Here is a 22,500-nt window from a genome sequence, read left to right on the forward strand (position 1 = left end):
TAAAATGTGGTGAACGTGCTTTGCAGCACAGTATTACCTGACTAGCTAACCATCGCTAGCTTCTAACAACAGGCGTCTGGGTGATGCATGGCGGCCATTACAAGCCAGGCTTGTGTTCACCACACAAATACACCAGTCTGGTAAAAGAATGAGGGGCGGAATGGATGAGCCAATTATACTGGCGGGTGATTAGAGTACATCGCAAAAAAACCTTTCGAGACTTCAGGACATTACGCTACCATCATGGCTGACGTCCTGATTGCTGCTACTTAGCTTCAGCCAATTAACGAGACATTTCCTTGTCGGCATCTTTTAGAAAAATTGTGTGGTTCCCAGCTGAAAGAGGCAGCCCCACCATCACCCCCACCCCCCATCCCATCCCAGTGCTGATTAGTGGATGCTGTCTTTTCAGCTCGAGTTTAGCATTGGGCACAAGATCCCTGGTGCATGCATATTTATGTTGAAGCCGCCTGTGGGGGACGGTGGAAAACACAATGGAGGTCCCCACAGAGTCTCAGTCTGTCTTCTTTTTCTCCAGTGAGAATATTGTGTGCTGCATTTGTATTCTGCCCGGCCATATTCTGTCCACTAAAATGGTCTTTCCATTAACCAGTGCCTTTAGTCAGGGAAGCTGACAGGGGAATATAAAGGGGTCCGTTGTCAAAGGGCTACGGAATGGTGGGGGCAGAATTGAGTCCCAATAACATTGTTTGTATTGAGTTGGGGGGGGCTTTTCAAATGACTTTGTACCAGGGGGTGTTCACTCATGGAAGCCACAACTGGCTAACCCTAATCCTACCTAAGTGCAAAATGAATGGCTTTTCTACCATTATAATTTTTGTTATTTTTTATAATTTTTTGTCCTGAAATATTAATATTAAGTTCGAAGCTAGAAATAATAAGACCCCATTTGAGTAGCGTTTCGATTATTTTGCGCCACTAGATTATTATATACTGGGTCACAAAGCTCAATTTTTATGGGGCCAAACCCATAAACATTAGCGGGATGCTAACGAGTACAGGTTGAAATCTTCTAACCTGCTGTAAAACTACACACCTGAACGATTTGTCAATACAGCCTATTGTTAAACAACAGTCATAGTGCTTACCAGGAATGTTTTGTTGATAATATTTGTGACTGGAAATCGCAGTAGCAATGTATTTAGCATAGGGGTTCCCCTCTCCATTCCATACATTTTCCCACATGAAGGACTGACCTACGCTCGCCAACTAGTGGACACTCCATAGTTACTGCAGTATGCATGCAAAGCTGACTGGCTACAATGGGAACCAATCAGACTGAACCTTCTCCCTGTTAGAGATTCTCTGTTTGTTCCGAGCCCGGCCAAGGCTGTCTACGGTGCCTGCCTGTAGTGCACCTGTACAGTGTGTCTTGATCTCCTGCCACCGACAGCTTAGCACAAAGCCAGAAACAAAGGCAAGAAAAAAGTCGAGTTCTGTATCTCAGTCCCACTGAATGGAGTCTGCATCGCAAAGCTCTTCCCCGGTACACGGAAGGGGGTAAGACAGGCAAAAACAAAAACATATGCCAAACATCCTCACAACCAGAATGTAAACACACTTTCGTATCTGAAGTTATTCTTCTGCTTGGATTTAGCGCCCCGACTGCAGATGATGGCTTTGGAAGACAAATACAGATGGATACAGACAAGAGAGATGAGTCATACAGAAGGCCTACTGTAGCTGCTACACAAAACAAGCATTCTGTGGCTCTTTGCAGGAAACAAAAGACATAGTTTTGATCGAAAAACAAGCACAAAAACACAATCTCTCTCTCTCTCTCTCTCTCTCTCTCTCTCTCTCTCTCTCTCTCTCTCTCTCTCTCTCTCTCTCTCTCTCTCTCTCTCTCTCTCGCCACCACCCTCTCTCTCACACACACACACACACACATTTTCATTGTCTGCCTGTCTGTCTTTCCCACAAACATACACTAGATGGGTACAGGTTAATTAACACTCCTTGACTCAGGTGCAGTTCACATGCTGTCAGCTGTGCTGCAGTGGCAGTGGGCCAAGCCCCATTAGACCAGGCAACAGAGGAAAACACATTCCCACGCATGCAGACACACACTCACTCACTCACAACACACACAAACAAATACACACACATGCAGGCACACACTCACTCACACACACACAACACACACAAACGAATACACACACATGCAGGTATGTACGTGCCCACACACGCAAACACGCGCGCACACACACACACACGCACGCACACGCACACACACACACACACACACACACACACACACTCACACACACACACACACACACACACACACACACACGCACACACACACGCACGCACACGCACACGCACACGCACACGCACACTCACACACACAGAGGACCTCTCCCTTGTCACTGACAGCCCCTCTGCTACCATCACGCCACTCAGTCATCTGACATGTAATTTCCCACGCGCACAACCACAATTTCCAATTAGCAGAGGCTACTGGTCATGGTCAGAAGCCAGCCTAATGCATGTGCATATGATGTAGACTCAGTAATACTTTTTTTCCAAATTGTGTGTAACTGTATAGGGTCCAAGCAATCTGACAGAAAGTTGGTGTAATGTAAAATTTTGCTGATCTGATAAAGAGTTGTGAAAATTGAGTGTGAGAGTTCAAATAAGTGTGTTGTGTTAATGTTAACATTAATGTTATGTGAATGTGAGAGTTGAAATTATATTTATTATATTTATTCTATTTATTTATAGTTATTTATTTATTTATTTTATTATATTATTAGTTTGCTAAATGAAACATTTTGAGCTTGAAAATCCTGTGCGTGCGTGCACAACTGTGTTAAGAACTATTCCATTCAGAATACAAATAGCGCAAAATCTTACGTTCAGTCTTTAAAAAAGATGTGTGTCTGCTCTTGTGTATCTCCACCTGGTTCTGCTAAAGAATTGTAGCTCAGTGCCTAAAGCCCCTGCTCCCCATATTCTGAAACAGCCTCCTGGCAAGCGTCAGCCTTGCTCACAACAAATAATCCCGTCGTACTGAAACAAGCTCACTACACTGCAATTGCCTTTAGCCCCCTGCACATTTTTGTTGATATGACCATAGTCTGATCCTATCATCATATTGCAGACATGATGAGGCCCCATGACTATAGTGACCGTGTGTGTGTGTGTGTGTGTGTGTGTGTGTGTGTGTGTGTGTGTGTGTGTGTGTGTGTGTGTGTGTGTGTGTGTGTGTGTGTGTGTGTGTGTGTGTGTGTGTGTGTGTGTGTGTGTGTGTGTGTGTGTGCGTGCATGTGAGTGTGAGTGTGTGTGTGTGTGTGTGTGTGCAAAAGGTTAAACAGAGTAATCCCACCTATCTGTCCCACTCTGCTGTCCACTCTGGCCAATCATCAGTAAAATGGAAATATCAATGGCATTGGGTGGTGGCTCTGTGTCAACCATTCAGGCATACCGCCCCAAAAAAACAAACGAACAAAAAAACCGCTAAGCAGAGTTGTACAAGGGGATGTACAGGGCTGTACCACCCATGCTCTGCTAACGTGAAATTTAGTTTTACAGCTTTTGTAGGGTCACCAACTTCCAGATTAGTGCTGTATTTGACCTTATCAGTTTCCCCTGGGCGAACGATTGCACAAGGGTAGGAAACGAGGCATCACATTATTTTAAGCAGCCGACCCGCCGCTAAACACCCAACACAAAACAGCAAAACAACAATCCAGCACAAAAAAAATGAAAAAGGACTTCATCACTTGTTTCGCATCAGTCTGTAGAAAACACCTCCATGTGAAGGTCAGTCGTAAAAATGGGGTTTGTTGTTGGCTGTTTAGAGAAAGCCCTCTCCCCTCCCTCCCTCCCTTTCTCCCTTCTCTCCATTCCCCTCCTCTGCTGTTTTTTTGGCGGGCAGGCGGGCAGGCAGGCAGGCAATCACGCGTCGGCTGGTCTATTTTTAGGGGCTGTGCCCATCTGTGTTGAAAGCACCTGTAAGATAGGCAATTTCACCGCCGCGGCGCACGATCACTCATGTGTGACCGCGGGGATAACTGAGCCCGGCGCGTGACGGAATAGACCACTGTGACAGGGTGACACACGGCGAGGTGGCGTGCGTGTGTGTGTGTGGGTGTGTGTGCGTACGTTCGTGTGTGTTTGTGTGTGTGTGTGCCTGTGTGTGTGTGTGTGTGTGTGTGTGTGTGTGTGTGTGTGTGTGTGTGTGTGTGTGTGTGTGTGTGTGTGTGTGTGTGTGTGTGTGTGTGTGTGTGTGTGTGTGTGTGTATGGTCGGGTATAGTACTCCGGAGTGATGGATTGGGGCTGAGAGAGCAGGATATCCCTGTTTGTTTTCCACTGCTTGTTTTTTTTAGTTTTCAGTTACCTGAGTCAGAGAGATGAATATGCAGGACGGATGCAGGCAGACTATGGTAATGAGAAAGAGGCTTTGTGCATATTCGAGATGAGGCTGTGAAGTTAGGATCCTTAAGCGATACCAACAAAAGGAAAAAGATGTTCACTGATCAATTTACAAAGTTAAGAAAGAAACAGCACAACCTAAATCTATAACACCAAAAGAAATTCATAACTAGGAAATAATTTAATGTAAGATGGCTGCCTACTACTCTCCCAGTAACCTACTCTCTCTCTCTCTGTAGAGAGCAGCAGGCTCAGACCAGGTATATTCAGTCATTTCCTGATTCATTAGGCTCGTTCGTGACGACGCAGTAAGATGCTTGCTAGGCAGTGGGCACTGCATAGCAAAAATCGTACTGCTTCGTCACGAACGAGCCTATTGTTTGACAGCAGATGTGAAGCAGAGGGGGATTGGAAGGTGATGTGGAGGCGGGTTAAATGCCCCTCTAGCGTGACTGACAGATGTCACCCTATTTAGAGGCATTCCAGTCCTACACCAGGGCTCTAAATAAACTTTTTTCATCACCAGCCAAAATGGCTAGTAGATGTTAATTTTACCAGGCAAACACACACTCACTAATGGGTCAAAGTGGCTGTTAAGTTGGTCTTTTCCACCAGCCAAACTGAAATTTCACCAGCATTTGGCCGGTTTGCTGGTGTTAATTTAGAACCTTGCCTATGCGCTCATTGGAAATGAACTACCAGTAGACTGTTAACATATCCCTAACCCAGTAGTGGTTTGTAGCGCTGCTCGATGGGTAGGGCCACTTGTATATAGTACTGTATCATTGGGTAGGGCATATCAATGGGACAGCGATAGACCCAGTGAGTCAGCCAGTCAATCAGTCAGTCACATGGTCTGTAACTGACCCATGGGGATTCCAGCACCAGAACCACAAACCACTTGTCTAATAGGATGAAAAACAGATGTAGCTTCTATGCTATATTGTGCTAACACTGTGCTATTCTGTGCCGGGAGCATGCCAATGTTCCTCAAGCCCAATGCTCCCCGGTCACATGTGTATCTGTGCTTGGGTAGCCTACAAACATTTCAGTGCCCACGTCACAGCGTGTGTCACTGAGCTCACTGTCCTCCTCAGTCTGAGAGTCGATCAACACATCCTCCTCGCATCAAACCAATTCAAAAACAAACCTGGTGGGGGGTTGGTGTGTCTTTCAGAAAACTTTGTCCTATCTCACGCCTTTCGTAAAGTCTTCACGAAAAAAATAGAGTAATTTTCGTGGTGCATTCACGTTATTGCCCGCCTTTCGTAAAGTCTTCACGAAAATAATAGATTAATATTCACGCTGCCTATTCACTTGAATTGCCCCACTGCTGCTATGATTATCCAAACGTCTGCAGGGGCGGGGAGAGGGTGCTGACAGAACACTGCTGATACACTCGGGACTCACTAATTTGACGCCCTTTCGGTACTTACGCCTTATGTCCCCTAAACCTAAACCTAAACCTAACCCTAACCTTAACCCAAAACCTAACCCTTACCCTAACCTTAACCCTAACCTTAACCATAAACTCTAACCCTAAATTGCTTGTTTGAAATGTTTGATTACCATGTGACGGTAGGCTACCGAAAGTCGGGCAATTCAAGTGAATAGGCAGCGTGAAAATTTATCTATTATTTTCGTGAAGATGTTACGAAAGGCGGGCAATAACGTGAATGCACCACGAAAATTACTCTATTTTTTTTCGTGAATACTTCACGAAATGAGTGAGATACGGTTGGTTGTCAACAGCCATGCTGGGGACCATAAGGATGATCCCCTGAGGCTGTGTTGGACTGTGCTATTCTATGATGTGCTATGCCGTGTAGTGCTGTGCCACAGCTGCATTTCACAACAACCCTGTGAACTGGATTGTTATTGTCCATTAGGCAGGACAATGTCAAAAGTTTATCTAATGGGAAACCGTAATGCAATCAAAAGATGGACAAATTGCATTTTGCATCGCCCATTGCCTATGGGAGATAAGAGGGGGAGGATGAAATCCCATCAAACGGGTGTGTATTTCAGGTAGTTCAGTTGCAACAGCTGGCTACAGCAGCAGCTCTGAGGCAACTTTGGAAATTGAGTCGGTGACCGGGGCAATCGGCAGATATCCATCGGCTAAACAACGTGTGGGCTAAGCACGACATGACTCACTCAAATGAGCAGATGGTGCCAGAACATCCCAGCTCAATTATCATATACTGTAGTTTGTAACTGTATATAAGGCTAAGCACTGCACTGCAACTTGGGTCAAAATGAAGAAGTATGTGTGTGTGTGTGTGTGTGTGTGTGTGTGTGTGTGTGTGTGTGTGTGTGTGTGTGTGTGTGCGTGCGTGTGTGTGTGTGTTTGTGTGTGTGTGTGTGTGTGTGTGCGTGTGTGTAAGTGTGTGTAAGTGTGTGTGTGTGCGTGCGTGTACGCGTGTGCGTGTGTCTGTCTGTGTGTGTGTGTGTGTGTGTGTGTGTGTGTGTGTGTGTGTGTGTGTGTGTGTGTGTGTGTGTGTGTTATTTAACAGTCATTTGTTCCAATCTAACACACAGCGCTGTATGTCAGAATGTAAGACTTTACCGCAAGCAAGCCAAAGGATTACAGACCCGTTTAGTTGTCTTCTGAGCCATAGCTTAAGATACAGGTCTAGTTCATAATCTGATTTTGCTATAGAAAACTGAATTGAACGTCTGCTATGACCAGTGGGCAATTGTACTCAAGAAATGCTTCTGCAACTAAACAAAGTGTGAACAAAAGTCCTACCTGCTTCAGTTTCTTGAGGTCTTCGTCCAACTCGAGATTGTCAAGGATGACCGCCACAAACAAACTGAGAAGAATCTGAAAAGCAATTAAAATGAATGAATGAAATGCAAAACATGAACATGAACACCGTTTGAACACAGCACACCATGCAATCATGCAATGCTACCATACTACTGCATAATTTGGAAGTTTGTTACAAATACATTTTTTCCCCCAAAATGTGCCAGTCACAAGGCTAAATGAAAACAACAGAAAACAGCAGCTTTTCAGATGGCAGATGAAAGGGTATTGTCCTTGTTTGTTCATTTTCCCCCAAGAAAACATCATTAAGCATGAGGTCCTTGAGCAGAGAAAGAGAGAGAGAGAGAGAGAGAGAGAGAGAGAGAGAGAGAGAGAGAGAGAGAGAGAGAGAGAGAGAGACCAAGAGGGAGAGAGAGAGACCAAGAGAGAGACAGACAGAGACGGAGACAGAGACCGGCAGAGACACAAGCGAATGCATTATCTTTTTCAGAAAAAAGCTTTTTATCTTGGAAATATATAGAAGAGAAGGGGAAGAGAAAGAGGAAAAACAGAAAAAAAAGAAATGAAAGGAGCAGGAAGAACAACAAGCTGTAGTTATCGGTGAGGGGGTGAGTGGCTTCTTCTTTGAGCTATTTGGAGCCCAGTGGTCAGTAGATTGTGGTGAAGGGGTACTCTACTCTACTCTGCTGTGCCTGGCCTGCCTCTGTCTCTATGAGTCATCGGGACCTCGCGGCTCCTGAGGGGCCGAGTACATTAATAATGGCCCCTAATAGAGACACACTGCAGAAGCCTCCATTAGGCATAAAGAAAACACAAGTAAAATGGAAGAAAGAAAAACAGAAATAAAAAACAACTTATATTCAACAGTGGAGCAACAGACAGGCAGCACAATGCTCATGGTCAAGTTGACCGTTGCTGTTTGGTGTGCACTTACTGTTTGTTTGCTTATTTTGTGCGTGTGCGTGCGTGTGCGTGTGTGTGTTCGTGTGTGTGTGTGTGTGTGTGTGTGTGTGTGTGTGTGTGTGTGTGTGTGTGTGTGTGTGTGTGTGTGTGTGTGTGTGTGTGTGTGTGTGTGTGTGTGTGTGTGTGTGTGTGTGTGTGTGCGTTCGTGTGTGTGTGTGTGTGTGTGTGTGTGTGTGTGTGTGTGTGTGTGTGTGTGTGTGTGTGTGTGTGTGTGTGTGTGTGTGTGTGTGTGTGTGTGTGTGTGTGTGTGTGTGTGTGTGTGTGTGTGTGTGTGTGTGTGTGTGTCTGTGTGTGTGTGGCTGTGTGTGTGTGTGTGTGTGTTTTATGTCTGTGACCTCAACCATGAATCACTAAGCACCCTGCTGCATAGCATTATTGCTTGCGCATGAACACAATTCAAGGACCAGCATGGGGAATTCATTATGTTCAAATTCAAACTTTGATAGCCGTAAGTAAAGTAAATTGGCAATCTTTGCCTTCAAAAATGCTGTGGTTGTTGTTGCAATCTCTTCAATGCTTTCACTTACTCATTAATATGGTAGACATATTCAATTGTCAACATACTGGAAACCTTTTTATCACTTGAAGGATTTTTAAGTTACAATAGTCTTTAAACAGAGATTTAGATTTATTTTGTAAATCTCAGCTTCCATTGTATTAATGGCAGGCAAAACACTCCAGCACCCCGTCTCTGGAGTTGCAAACACAGTCACATAAATATCGGTTGTAAATGCAATATCTGCAAAAAGTGTTATCATATATCATAACGCATGCGTACATTAAATCGACATAAATATTTTGCACGGTCTTACATACAGTATCCAGCATCATAAAAAGTATGAGTAACGACTTCAATAGATATACAGTTAGGATGAATGATTTCCATGGCAGGGCTTCTAAATTAACTACCCAGGGAGAGCCATAGTGGCGCTGATCCCAGAGACCCCTGGCCCCGGGGACTTGGGAGAGTGAGGACACTGACCAATCGATTCAGAAAACCCATTTCAGTGGTTTATAAACTGTGACCTGCTGTATTTGACTCGTGTATGTGAAAATGAGGGGTGTGTAAACCACTGTCTCTACAACTGCTCATTTGGGTTTCTTGCATTCTTATATTTCTCACATTTCTACTTCTGGTGATGATGTATTACGCATGTTCCAAGCTATTGTACAAAGACTAAAAACGTACACGTCATCCTCATAACAACTATCCAAACCACTGACATGTATACGTAGTATACGGATTCCATTCAACGGTTTTGAAGCACCCACAACTAATTTGAGAGGATTCTTCTGCTCTAAATTTCCGCTTTCGTACCTTAGCAACAATGAGAACAAGCAGTGTTTGGACAACGGTGCTGTTTTACTGTCAATGAAAAGAATTCTGAAATAATTCTAACTTTCCATCAACCCAATTAAGGGCACCTGCACCTCGGTTACGACAGCACTGCAGAGCACTTTCACTTCCGACAATTTTGGTTAGCTCCGCACACAATTTTACCGTTGCAGAGCATGGATGATCAGTGTGACAAAATAGAACTCGTCTGTAATCGGCAGCCGACATCCGCGTACATCGGCGCTAGTGTGCGAGGTTGTATTGCCCCGGTTGCCTCACTTTTGAATTGAACGTCCGCTCTCCCCTATGAACATCAATGATCCAAACCACTTGACTCCCTTCATCTTGGTGACACCAGCATTAGCCGCAGTATTAGAATAGTTGGTCCAAATTAAAGATTTTTAATGATTTTATATTATGGCTATGGAAGTTACTGAATCAAATTAATATCACACACACTAATAACACAGCTTCAAAAAATAAACAAATAAAATAAAACAATAATGAATTCAAAATGTAGTCAAATTTAGAAAAATGTACTTATTCAACTATTTTTATGTTTTGATATTATGGATACGGAAATTACTGAATCAAATCATACCACTAAAACAGCAATCCAAAACACCTGACCCTGGAAGGGTATACTATGGCATTAGCTACGGTGTGTTTTTACCAGGGTGGCGAAGAGATGGTAGAGGATGAAATAGATGGCCACCACGGGAGCCCAGGGTTCCCCCACCGCCACCAGGGTCTGATCCATCACGTCTATCCAGCCCTCCTGCGTCAAGATCTGGAACATGGACATGAACGCCTGCACAGATACCAAGATGTGGAGGAGGAGGAGGAAAGGAACAATAAAATAAAACATTTTAAAAGGGAAAAATAGGAAAAACCTTTAACTTTATGAGAATGACACAACTGGCTTCAAATAGAAACATCTGATGAAAAAGATGGAGTTCGTAAAGTCATTAGTCAGGAATGGGAACCTATTCACAGTCCATATTAAGCTTACATAAAGGTCTGACATCTAATGTCCAGATTTTACAAGGAAGAGGAAGAGGAAGAGGAAAAGACAGAACAGAGGTAAGAACAGAGGCAAGCACAGAGAGAGTGAGAAACAAAGGGCAAAGAAGTATCAAATGTGAAGCGAAGGTCAGACAGAAAGGGGTAGAGTGTGGGAGAGAGAGAGAGAGAGAGAGAGAGAGAGAGAGAGAGAGAGAGAGAGAGAGAGAGAGAGAGAGAGAGAGAGAGAGAGAGAGAGAGAGAGAGAGAGAAGAGAACACATAGAGAGAAGGGGGCGGCAGTGAAGTCCATCCCTGCGGTGAACAAACACATGCCTCCTCATTAGGCCTCCATGGCATTTTATTTGTGGCTTTGCCTCAGCAAGAAGCAGCAAAGCAAAGCAGGGTGGAAATGTCAAGTGCCTACTGTACTTCAAGAGCCGCGGCCCATTATGCACACTCAGGAGCTTGCGGTGCCACAGGTAAAACATATGACCACCGGGCACCAAATACAACATATGGGGTGCGTTCCAATATGCGACCTTGCTTCCTCCACTTGTGCTTGTGGCCTCATACCAGGAACTAACATGTCATGATGGCGTCACTGACAACAGCATTATATTTCAATATCTTGCAAAAGCTCAATTGTAAAGTCTTTTTCTCATTTGCAATTGGGATGGTGAATGAAAAACAGTCCCCCAAAAGTTGTTTGAGTTTGTGGCTAGGCTGACAGCAGGGAAACTTTATTGTTTTCTCCACGGAGGAGGGGCCAGGAGGTGGGGTGAGACCACAAGCACAAGTGGAGGAAGCAAGGGCTTGGAATGCACCCATGCTAACACAACATCACATTGGCTACGTAATACACACTGGTAGGCTGCATCAGTTATATACTTAAGTAATGCCTGCTTCGTCGAGCACACAACTTATATTTATCAGTCAGAAAACAATAAACTTAAGAGGCTTGAAAATAAAAAGACAGAGCGAGAGTGTGATGTAAAGAGAGGGAGGGGACAGAGAGAAGGAGAGACAGAGAGCAGAGAAATAGATGCAAAGTGAGAGCAACTAAGGCAGAGAGAGAGGGAGAGAGAGAGAGAGAGAGAGAGAGAGAGAGAGAGAGAGAGAGAGAGAGAGAGAGAGAGAGAGAGAGAGAGAGAGAGAGAGAAGTAAGAGTCGGAAAAAGGAAACAAAAAGGAGAAAAGAGGTGAAAAATGTTGATGTGTTGATGTTCTCAAAAGTGCTGTGCAAACACTGCAACAAACAAAGCTCTCACATCACACAATAGGTCTGCATTGTCTGTTTGCAACTTAAATATGCAAGTCACTAATTGGACCATCTTTTAAGCTCACTCAGTCGCAAAAGAAACAGCGGTGCAAACTGCCACCAAATCACCTCTTTAAAATGATCGTGTTTATTGGTGCAATTTGAAACGGCGATAGCATAAAAGGCTAAGATCAACACTGCAGCTTTTAACTGTGAGCATTTGACTATTTGATTACTATAAACATCTCATTAAAACATAAAATGTAGGTGTGTAAGGATGTTAGTCAAACTTAATTAGTCACTCCAATTAGTGCCTGAACATATCCTAACTTTCCAATGGGTTTAGAGTAGTTATGCAAAGACAGTGCTTTGAGCTGTTGTGCTTTGAGGTGTTGTTTGACTGTCAATTCAGAAAACATCAAATAGATGAACATATGAAGAGTCCTTTGGACATCTTACATAAGAAAGCCATCCGGTGCTGTCTGTTCAATTGAAAGAAATAAGTAGTGAGTGAAGAAGGCATAGGAACAAAGACAGTCGGGAGGAAGGGAGTGAAAGGAGAAGAGACAAAGCACAAAAGGCATATGGAGAAAGAGAGGGAGCAAGTGAAAGAGAAAGCTACCCGTAATCAAAGAAACACAAAGCAAGAGAGAGAGAGAGAGAGAGAGAGAGAGAGAGAGAGAGAGAGGAAGAGATACAGAGACAGAGACAGAGACAGAGACTGAGACTGAGACTGAGACTTGAAGCAGAGACAGACAAAAAGAGAGAGGTCATTTGAAGGTCGTTGTGCAGATGAGAGCCCATGCCGTGTTTTCTCCCTGAGGGGCTCCTCCGAGAGAGAGGCTGGTCACACTCACTTAGACACTCAGTCGTCACACATCCAGAGCAGCTGCACAGGCAACAGGAAGATCAGGGGAGGCAAATAAACCTTATTACATTACACAGGCATATCAGGCCATCTGGCTGAGAATGGCCTTGTTTGGAAGGAGCCGGACGACCGGCGCGGCGCAGCGCGGCACGTCTCACAGTACAGGGATGATTGAATTCTCTTGGCTAACGGGAGCTAAACAAGAAGGGGATAAAGAGATTTGGCTAATGAGCAGCAGAAAGGAGAGATGAGGAGGCTGTATCAAAAGAGAGGCCCCGCCACCTGCTGACAGGCTAACATCAGGCTAAAGCTAACTGCAACAGGTAACAGATTGTCTCTACCAGAGATAGGGGGTAAGAGTAGCTGCAACAAGCATGAATAATGATCAGAAAAGATCACAAGAAAGCAGACAGAGTGTGCAAATACATTCAAGTTCAAAATACCTGTTACCTGTGATATAATGCTGTATCTACTTATCCACATCTATCCAATGAACTCGTACAGTCCCTGCCAACCTATTGCCAAATTATATCACAAGTGAGATATAGTTTGGGAACTATTTATTCATTTTCTCTTAGGGGAGGCCGATCTAAACCATTTAAAATACTGTCTAAAATTTGAAGGAAATCTGTTTTCGGCTTCTGGTGACAAAATGATGGATCTGTAAATAGCCTAATATGTTTTGCTCCCCTCCCCTTCTGTGTTTGGGTTCCCAAACTCATGGAAAGATTCCAGAGAGGTTTTCCATGCTGTCTTTCAGATCAGAATGATCGTGCAAGGCAGTATGGAATTTCCTAAGCTATTCGGGGCCCTAACATATCAGATAAAGTGTGTGTGTGTGAGAGAGAGAGAGAGAGAGAGAGAGACAGAGAGAGAGAGAGAGAGAGAGATGAACAAACCAATAAACATTGAAAGATCACGTTACCCTGGGAAAGGTGGTGAAGCGGTCCAGCTCCCCCACGAAGCAGAACATCTGCAGGCTAATAGCAGACATGACGATGAGCAGGCTGGCCGTGAACACCACCAGGCTGCCCAGCTTCTTCCCTGGACCAAAGATCTTATACACAAAGTCCTCCAACGCCGGGGAGATCTTAATCAGACGCACCACCCGCAACACCTGAAGCAAACAAGATGTTGGCAAACAAGGCACACAGAAGGGTCAGTATGAGATAGCAGGGCTGGTCTTGTACCATTTTGTGTCCGTGGCCCCCTCTAAATTATGGGCTAGTCTCCAAGAAAATGCAAAAACAAAATCAGCAGCAGTTAAGGACTGTCGCCTCACCGGGAAATGCCCTGTATGCCAGATTGCCAGTCTGGGCCTGTGAGATAATGGTATTACATATGAGTGGACTCAAAGCCCACAAGTTGGATAGCTATAAATAACTGTTGGCTAAAGAAAACATGAAACTAACTTCACCAAGGTCACAAGGTATAACAACACCTTAAGCAAGACTTGGGATGCAAATTACAGATTAATTCATTAATCATTAGTTGATTGCCTTATTGATCGACTTACGATTAATTGATACGTAGCGTTTTCCCCCCGAAATCTCAGTGTTTCTCGACAATAAAATACTAAATCTAAAAATTTAAATCAAAAACTGAGATAAAAAATACTACATTTAAATGAATTCTATTTAGATTATTTAATCCAAAGGTGATTTAAATATTCCCACTATTCACACCCCTCTTCACACACACTCTTCACATGTCCATTTCACCTGGGTCTCTTGTCAGTTGAATTGGTGATTAATTGTGATTACCGTTTAATCGATTAACGCATTATTCGATTAAAGACGATTGATCGATTAATCGCTTGCATCCCTAAGCGAGAGTAATATGAAATCAACAAAGACACATGCAGGTCTCATCACCATATGTGTGATAGATAATCATAAACACATGCAGAAGTCATCAAATATGAACTTCAAGACAAAACACAAAATGTGAATGTGAGAAATTGCTGTATGTAATATATTTAGCAGTTTATTTGAAGAATTCACCAATATTACCCTTCTCATGAATATTTACCAACACCATCAAAGTCTAAGTATTCTTTTATGACTGGGAAAATTGCACTTTCCATACATGAAAATGTGGATCTTGTCTTGTCATTTTGAATTTCCAGAAATAGACATTTCTAGCTGAAAAACGTACCGTACTTTGTTCATACTAATAAATACCCGTTTATTGATTAGCAGATATTCATGAAAAGATCAAATTTAGGAATAGGCAGCACAGTTGTAATGAGCAGTATAAGTGCAATACCTACTCTGGCACCAATCCCACACACTGCACCTTTAAATTGGAATCTATTGCTGAATGAACACTGCAAAATGTACAGCCTACGTCAGGAGAAATGAAGATATGTACAGGATATGGAGAGCCTGCCTCAGTAATGCAAACAATAAACAGGTCTATTATTACTCTATCATCGTCCTACTAGATTTTAAAAAATAATACTCATAATGTGAAAGCCAAGAAGAGAAATAATATCACATTACTGAACACCAAACAACCCATTCACATTTGTTTGGTTTTAAGATGCCAGAACTTTTCTGAACACAAGTACAAATAAAATAATGCCATAATATACAGTAAGGGACCTCTGCAGCCATTGATTTCCTTACCGACAAAAATGGAGGCACAGCAACCAGAAAGAAATAACCTGCCTGTGCACTATTTTTTTGTTATTTGACCAGAGAATCCAAATTGCCCTTGGTGGCAATCTATCATCAGAGGCTGTATACCTTTAGGTTTAGGATTTGATAACTGGCCACAGATAACTATTGATCTGGACCGGTTGAATCCTGGGGCACTCCAGAATAAATATCAATAGCCTCTGCCCTCTGGGTTTTAGTTCTGTTATGTTGTGGGTCTGTCTTTCTTCCTTTCCTCTCTGCCTTACTTTGCAGTTACACAGTTTCCTCCTCGTCCACTGTGTATGCACGCAGTTATTTGTAATTCCATTTCCTACCATTATGTATATATAGATACACAGTAAAAAAAAAAGTGTTATTTCAACTCTTTTGAGAATGTATGGTCCCAATCAATGTAGTGTTCAATTCAATGAGCATTGGACAGTACAGTATATTCTAAGAACAGTGTTAGTGAAGTAACTACATTTTTTAACTGAAACAAAAGGGGAGATGGACTAGCAACAAATATGAGGACAACAGAGGTCCCCTCGACTTTGTATATGTAAAACAAGCTAAAGGTTATAGACACTATAATATAGACCTTAACACTGTGTATAATAAACTAGAAGTGCAGTCAGAGAGTGCAGACCTCCGCCAAGGAAACTGTTTGATAGAACATTTAACCGAAAATATAACCTCCTTGGTGGGGGTAAAAAACGTGAAAATGATAATAAAAAACAAGTTGTAGCAAGCATAGAGCACCTCGGCATCTGCACACATTGAGTGACTCATCGTGGTCAGAGAGCAAACCCTTCCGGCAATCTATGACCCTCACCATGTGCAGTTGCAAATCATGACTCCATGGGCCTCTAGGCTAGACAGCAAGACAGCACTTGGCTCTTGGGCCCCTGGGCCTGGGCCTGGGCCTGGGCCTGGTAGGCCCGTTCAGCAATATGTCCTTGACCACGTGTGTGTGTGAATGAGCTTTTTATCCTGCAGCAGCAGAGTGACTCCAGCGGGCCCTTGCTCTTTGCCAGCCAGCCATCAGCCTTGATGTTCTTTCTGTGGTCCGTTTGGTCTGAGGCTGGTGAGTCACACCAGCAAAGCAGAGGCCAGTTTGACCAAATTTGCACCAGCATAAGGCAGGCCATTAGGTATTTTTTTGTTCTTACTATGAAATCCAATTGACACCCGATCTTTGACAAAAACAGCCCGAGGTCTCCATGTGTAATCCCCTCTAATAACAGACATGGGCTTCTCATACATTTTTATGGGTGTGCTGAACTGCTTTTTCCCCATTAAGCCCACATTTTATTGGCTTTTTATGGTCACATGAGACCTGATGAACTAAATAATAATAATAATAATAAAAAAAATAAAACACAAAACAGCAGCGACAGTTAGCCAGACAGACGCAATACAAGGAGCCTTCACAAATTCCGACCCCTAAAGCCAGTGTTGTGCGATGAGTCACCAGCGATGATCCCGGGTGATATAAGGCAGTAGATAATTACTTCTCCAGCAGGCTCTGGGGCTCTGAAGGGCTCTTCAGACTCTAATCCTCCATGCCTGGGCACCACTGCACTGGGTTTTGAAGGTCGTACTCTAATGTCTGTTAAAGCAAACAAAAAATACCCCCTCGTTCCGAATAACCAGCTCATCAGTGGTGATGTCTGATCACCAAACTCCAACTCTTTGCCTTGTTTTATTTTCCCCTTGGTGAAGACAAAAGGAGTGACGCTTCTCTGCTCCTCATGTTATGGATGTCTTGGGCTCAACCTCTCAATAGAAACTTGGGGAAATATAATGAAGGGGGTTATGAAAGCTAATGTTTTAAGGTAATAAGGGGATGCTGGAAATGTCTGGAACATCAAAGCTTGTCTGAAGGACTTCATGAAGCGGACCGTCGCCAGAGAGAGTAGAGAGAGAGAGGTTCCATTGGCCCATTGTTTCCGGGTTCTATTATTGGGGGGGAAATCCCCCTTTAGGCAGACCTAGGCAGACCTAAGGACTGTTCTATTCAATGCTAGGAGCATTATGACATGCCCCTTTAGGCAGACCGGAACCTGGTCATGTTAGGTGCCCATAGAAACCTATTATGTTGGCATATCTCTATACTTAAAGAATCTCTGCCGTCGCTGTCGGCATTATATGGGAATCACTGATGATTTATGCAGGTGCAGTAAGTCGAATATTGCAATAATGGAACACTTTGAACTTCTGTACAGTATATGGTTACTTCCCCTCAAGGATAAGGCTGGCCAGTAGGCCCACAGGCCTTCAAGCTTCCCTGACCCTGGCTTACATACAACTTAATCACCCTCTCTTTTCATTATGTGCGATATTGTGTTCTGCTGTCCTCCAAACAAATAATGAAACACTTATTTATTTCTTAAATACTCAGCAGAATGCATAACGGAGAGAGGATGGAGATACAGAGGAAGAGTTTGAGAAGGCAAATAGTATAAAGAGAGAGATACCTACATAGATAGACTAGATTGTGAGAAGCTGAGAAAGAGGCAGACAATGAGAATCAGGAATACGAAAGGAGTATACTGCCGTGCAAAACAAGAACGCAGTAACTCAAAATGGTCGAAAAAATTTTTATATCGGAAATGGGTTATAAACTACCTCATTTGTCTTGTGTCAAAAAATGGTGGTCCAACTCCGTCCCGTTTTGGAGAAAACTCATTTTGAAAGTGCAAAAATGACCAAAAAAAAGTTACTGCTTGTTGTATTGTAAGGTTATGTCGTACAAAACAAAAACGCAGTAAGTCGGCGAGTTACTGCTGCACGTTCCAATGGGACTGGTTTGGGAGTAGACAGTAATACTAGCCAAGAACGCAGTAACTCCTGCAGTAACTCCATTTTGTGGCTGTAATACCAGTCAAGAACGCAGTAACTCGTTTTTTTGTGGCAAAAAGACACATAAATGTTGTTTTTTTGGGTTTTTTTGTGTGCATTAAATTTCTATCCTAAACAAGCATTACCAGGAAGTGTCACCACCAATTTACCGACAACACAGTTGTCACGCCATACGGGAAACTTTGAAGACTTTTTTCTCAGTTTGCCGTTTTCAGAGTTACTGCGTTCGTAGATTGTAGGGCAGTATAGTTGGTAGACAGCTAGTGAGGCCCTTCATGCAAAAGTTGGTGCATCATTCTGCACACAGTCCCCTTCCACACTGTACGAGTGATGGATATGCTGCAGCCATCTAATCGATGTGTTAAACCGGCAGGCATTAATATCCATGTGCCATTCTCTGCCACTCTGTGTGTCGTGACAGTCGAGGCGGCAATTGGACAGAACAGAGGTAAATGGGCCTTTTAATTCGTATTAATGGATGCACGGTCACGGCCCGGCGGAGGCCAGTGGAGCCACATGAGAGACGACTTCCCTTTCCTCTGTCTAATTACTGACTCCAGATCAGTGTGTGTGTGGCCCATACTGATGTCCAATCAGTCTACTTGGTTTTAAAAGTCAGTAAATTAATTCTCTGAGCGTTTTCCATTTTCGTAATCATAATTTTTCAAAATGGCATGCCATCCAGGATAGTGTTTGTGCTTAAGCTGTGGCATGCATGTCAGATTATTTGCCAAAAGTGACTATTAAGTACAGCCTCAACCAGATAATCACAGCATATTTTGCTGTAAAGTTTCATGTTTGCTGCAGATTAACACACACGCACACGCACACGCACACGCACACACTCACACACACACTCACAGATAACATCTAATCATAGAAGCATAGAGATCTGTTTACTGTGTCCAAGTTGTCTCTGCCATGCAAGTAGTAAGAGGACCACTCCAAGCAGTTATAAAAAGTGATTGATGATTGTCACACAAGACATTTTCATTCCCTCAAAGGAAACTAATAAATTGACTCATATATGACATTTGGGTCTTGCCTTGATGGATAGAACATTTAAACATGTCATTGCCTGTCATCCTAGTGCATATAACTGCCCTTCATGGCTCGTTTACTTGGATAAGAAATATCCACCAAGGTAGGTAGGTGGCAAGGGTGTTGCGTTGGAGAAATTGAGGACCAAATGTATTTATTTTGCACTGGAGACACTAATGGCATTTGCAGAGCGAGTTGTTATAATGGAGAACTTGGCAGTGGCTGTGTCCTCTAAAACAGAGCCTGAAAGAAAATGCGGCACTCATGTCAGCCCATAATGACTTTATTGGTCATCTCTCTGTATTTATTTCATAGCTAATATGCTAATTAATTTTACAGTGCTATTCAAGGGAAGCCTGCCTGGGCCTAGATGTATTAAGACAGCAATAAATGATATGAAAGTTTTACTTAAAATACAAAAATAAAGGAAAGTTTGGTCCACAGCTCTGTTGTATGAGGTAATTGAATGGCATCTTAAGAATCAGTTAGTATTTTATTAATTTGCCACAACAAATGAGCATCTACAGATAACCTAGCATACTGAAAACTTTGCAGTGTTAATTAAATACTACTCTGGTTAAATTTGACTTTTCTAAGTGTTGAATAAATGCTGCGAAGTACAATGCAGATTTTTGAAGATGCATACATTTGAACTGAAATAATTATTTTACAGATTTTGCTGTCAGTCTATGGTTTGGCCTTTGTTGTACCGTGCTTTCCTGATATCCCCACTGTCTAAATTGATGCAATGACCTTGGATGAGCAATAGAGCTATGGGAAAAATAATAAAAAATAACAATGTTAAAAATCTAAACAAATCTGCTTAACGTGCACCTCAATATCTTAGATGCAGAATAGGGTAATTCAAGAATAGGATTGGTGGTTTAAGTACGTTTAGGGAAGGCTTGGCTCACTTCTAAAACACCCATGTCCATTTATATTCATGCTCAAGATCCAGGCCGATATTTCAAGTCTTGCTGTAAGCATGCGGATAGGGATGGCGGGTGTCAGAGATTTAAGCGTTGCTATATGTTTGGAAGAAGAGACAAATGAGTAGATCCCTCAACTCTGCACCTGCAGTAAGCGAATATGGAGAAACATTTGTTTCAGTTTAGGGTAGGTGTGCAGCATGATATAGGATCATTTAAATATATCACTTTCACCTGGAGGTAGCTGGACTAAAGCCGGGCTTACACTGTGCGACTTTTGCCCCGATTTTGCCCCTATTTGGCTCTCGCACAACTTTTTGGGAGTCGGGCTGATTTCTTGCTCAATCGCAGGTCAATCGTGAGTCTCACATCGTGTAGTGTACATGCGGTAGCGACAAGCGATTTCACCTCACGATCACGCAATCGTAGCGTCGCAAGAAAATCAAAACTGTTTGAAAATTAATAGGACCGTGCGATTCGCTCTTGAGCTGTGTCCCCATCTCCATCTCAGGTGCGCATGTTCCCTCCTTCCCACCCGGGAAACATGCCTGTTGTGTCGCACAGTGGGAGCATTGGGCTCACATCCGACTGTCGGCTCGTATAGTGTGAGAACGTGAGTTGTGAGATGTGAACTTTTAAATCGTGAAATTCCCTTGTGCAGTGTAAGAAGGAATTTACTACCCACGATTGAAAATATCACACAGTGTATGCCCGCCTTAACAGTGGTATTCTGAACAATACTATGAATGTTGAATTCGGGCATGCCACCAGATAACTGTACATGTCATAGTGCTTCAGAGGTATATGAACCAGTACACAGCAAGGTCTTTGTGAAGCAGTGAAGCCAAGTGGAACCACAAGTGTAATGGATGCCAGCAAGCAAGCACAGCTTGGAATATACGGTTAGTGCACCTCCTATGTATGAAGATCAGATCAGCGTTTAACATAGTTGCAGGGCCCCCTGTGCAAATTGTGGGCTGTTCTCTAAAAAACCCATACAGCATTAGCCCCTGATACTGTTGGTCAACCAACCGGGAATTGCACTGATTGCCAGGCCAGTCCTGTTACTTGGCACCAACCTCCCATACAGAGGCAGTTGTGAGGTTGTGGGTTCAGGCTTTGGACGGCATAGTATAGTTTTTTTAAGTTTAAGTACACACATTTGGACATACAGTATTTTATCTGCAGTTGCAAATGTAGTAGGTTATTCTACTTGGAAGCAGCACCATGAACTAGATATGACTTTAATGTAGCTGATCCAGTGATATGTAACTGGAAGTAGGTGATTGGTATACTGCCCTACAATCTAAGAACGCAGTAACTCTGAAAACTGCAAACTGAGAAAAAGGGCTTCAAAGTTTCCCATATGGTGCAACAACCTAACCTGATTTACATCAACTGGCTGCGTGCGAGAGCATATCAGATGGTAAGAATCAGGTAAGCAACAACTGTGTTGTCGGTAAATTGGTGGTGATACTTCCTGGTAATGCTTTTTTAGGATAGAAATTTAATGCACACAAAAAAACCCACAAAAATATCATTTATGTGTCTTTTTGCCACAAAAAACAGAGTTACTGCGTTCTTGGCTGGTATTACTGCCACAAAATGGAGTTACTGCAGGAGTTACTGCGTTCTTGGCTAGTATTACTGTCTACTACCAAACCAGTCCCATTGGAACGTGCAGCAGTAACTCGATGACTTACTGCGTTTTTGTTTTGTACGACGTAACCTTTAATCCAACACCGCAGTAACTTTTTTTTGTCATTTTTGCACTTTCAAAATTTGTTTTCTCCAAAACGGGACGGTGTTGGACCACCATTTTTTGACACAAGACAAATGAGGTAGTTTAAAACCCATTTCCGATATAAAAAAAAAAATCGACCATTTTGAGTTACTGCGTTCTTGTTTTGCACGGCAGTATAGTGGTCTAATAATTACATGCTGATACCTGGAAGTAGGTTAACTGTGAGCGGTATATGTCTGAGTAAATGTGAAGACCTTCACTGCCAAACGATTTCTATCCATTTCGGAACATTTTGGAAACATTACTGTACATTTTTTTGGTATTGGGCATTGCATTCCATTGCAAAATGCATGCTATATAGATTTAAAAAGTACATAGAGGAACCAAGCTGAGTGGATATGCCACTGGGTATGTTGCAGGTATGTCGATGCCACTACCCAGAATGCCATGCGCACTGTACCTGGAAGTAGGTGAACTGTGAGTGGTAAAGGTCCGGGTAGATGTGCAGGGTGGTACCCACCACCAACAGGGCCTCAAACTTGTGCAGTGAAGAGCTGATGTAGCCGCCGAAGCCCAGGCACCAGATCTTCAGCAGCGCCTCCAGGTCAAACAGCACCGTGAACACCACCTGAGGAGACGAGGAACACAGAGAGCTCGGTGACGGCACACTGCACATGCT

General features: G+C 43.2%; 1 protein-coding gene across 1 annotated transcript in view; it reads right to left on the minus strand.

The window, feature by feature from the left end:
* The window catches only part of nalcn (sodium leak channel, non-selective), a 177,300-nt gene that overhangs the window by 85,019 nt on the left and 69,781 nt on the right, over positions 1 to 22,500 (minus strand). The window contains exons 14-17 of the mRNA XM_063213611.1: positions 22,282 to 22,449; positions 13,529 to 13,720; positions 10,148 to 10,285; positions 7,155 to 7,229 (exon numbers count right to left, since the gene is read on the minus strand). Coding sequence (XP_063069681.1) covers positions 7,155 to 7,229; positions 10,148 to 10,285; positions 13,529 to 13,720; positions 22,282 to 22,449 — 573 coding nt within the window. The remainder of the gene's footprint in view (positions 1 to 7,154; positions 7,230 to 10,147; positions 10,286 to 13,528; positions 13,721 to 22,281; positions 22,450 to 22,500) is intronic.

Source organism: Engraulis encrasicolus, chromosome 13 (assembly GCF_034702125.1).
Source record: "Engraulis encrasicolus isolate BLACKSEA-1 chromosome 13, IST_EnEncr_1.0, whole genome shotgun sequence".
In the NCBI taxonomy this organism is placed as follows: Eukaryota; Metazoa; Chordata; class Actinopteri; order Clupeiformes; family Engraulidae; genus Engraulis; species Engraulis encrasicolus.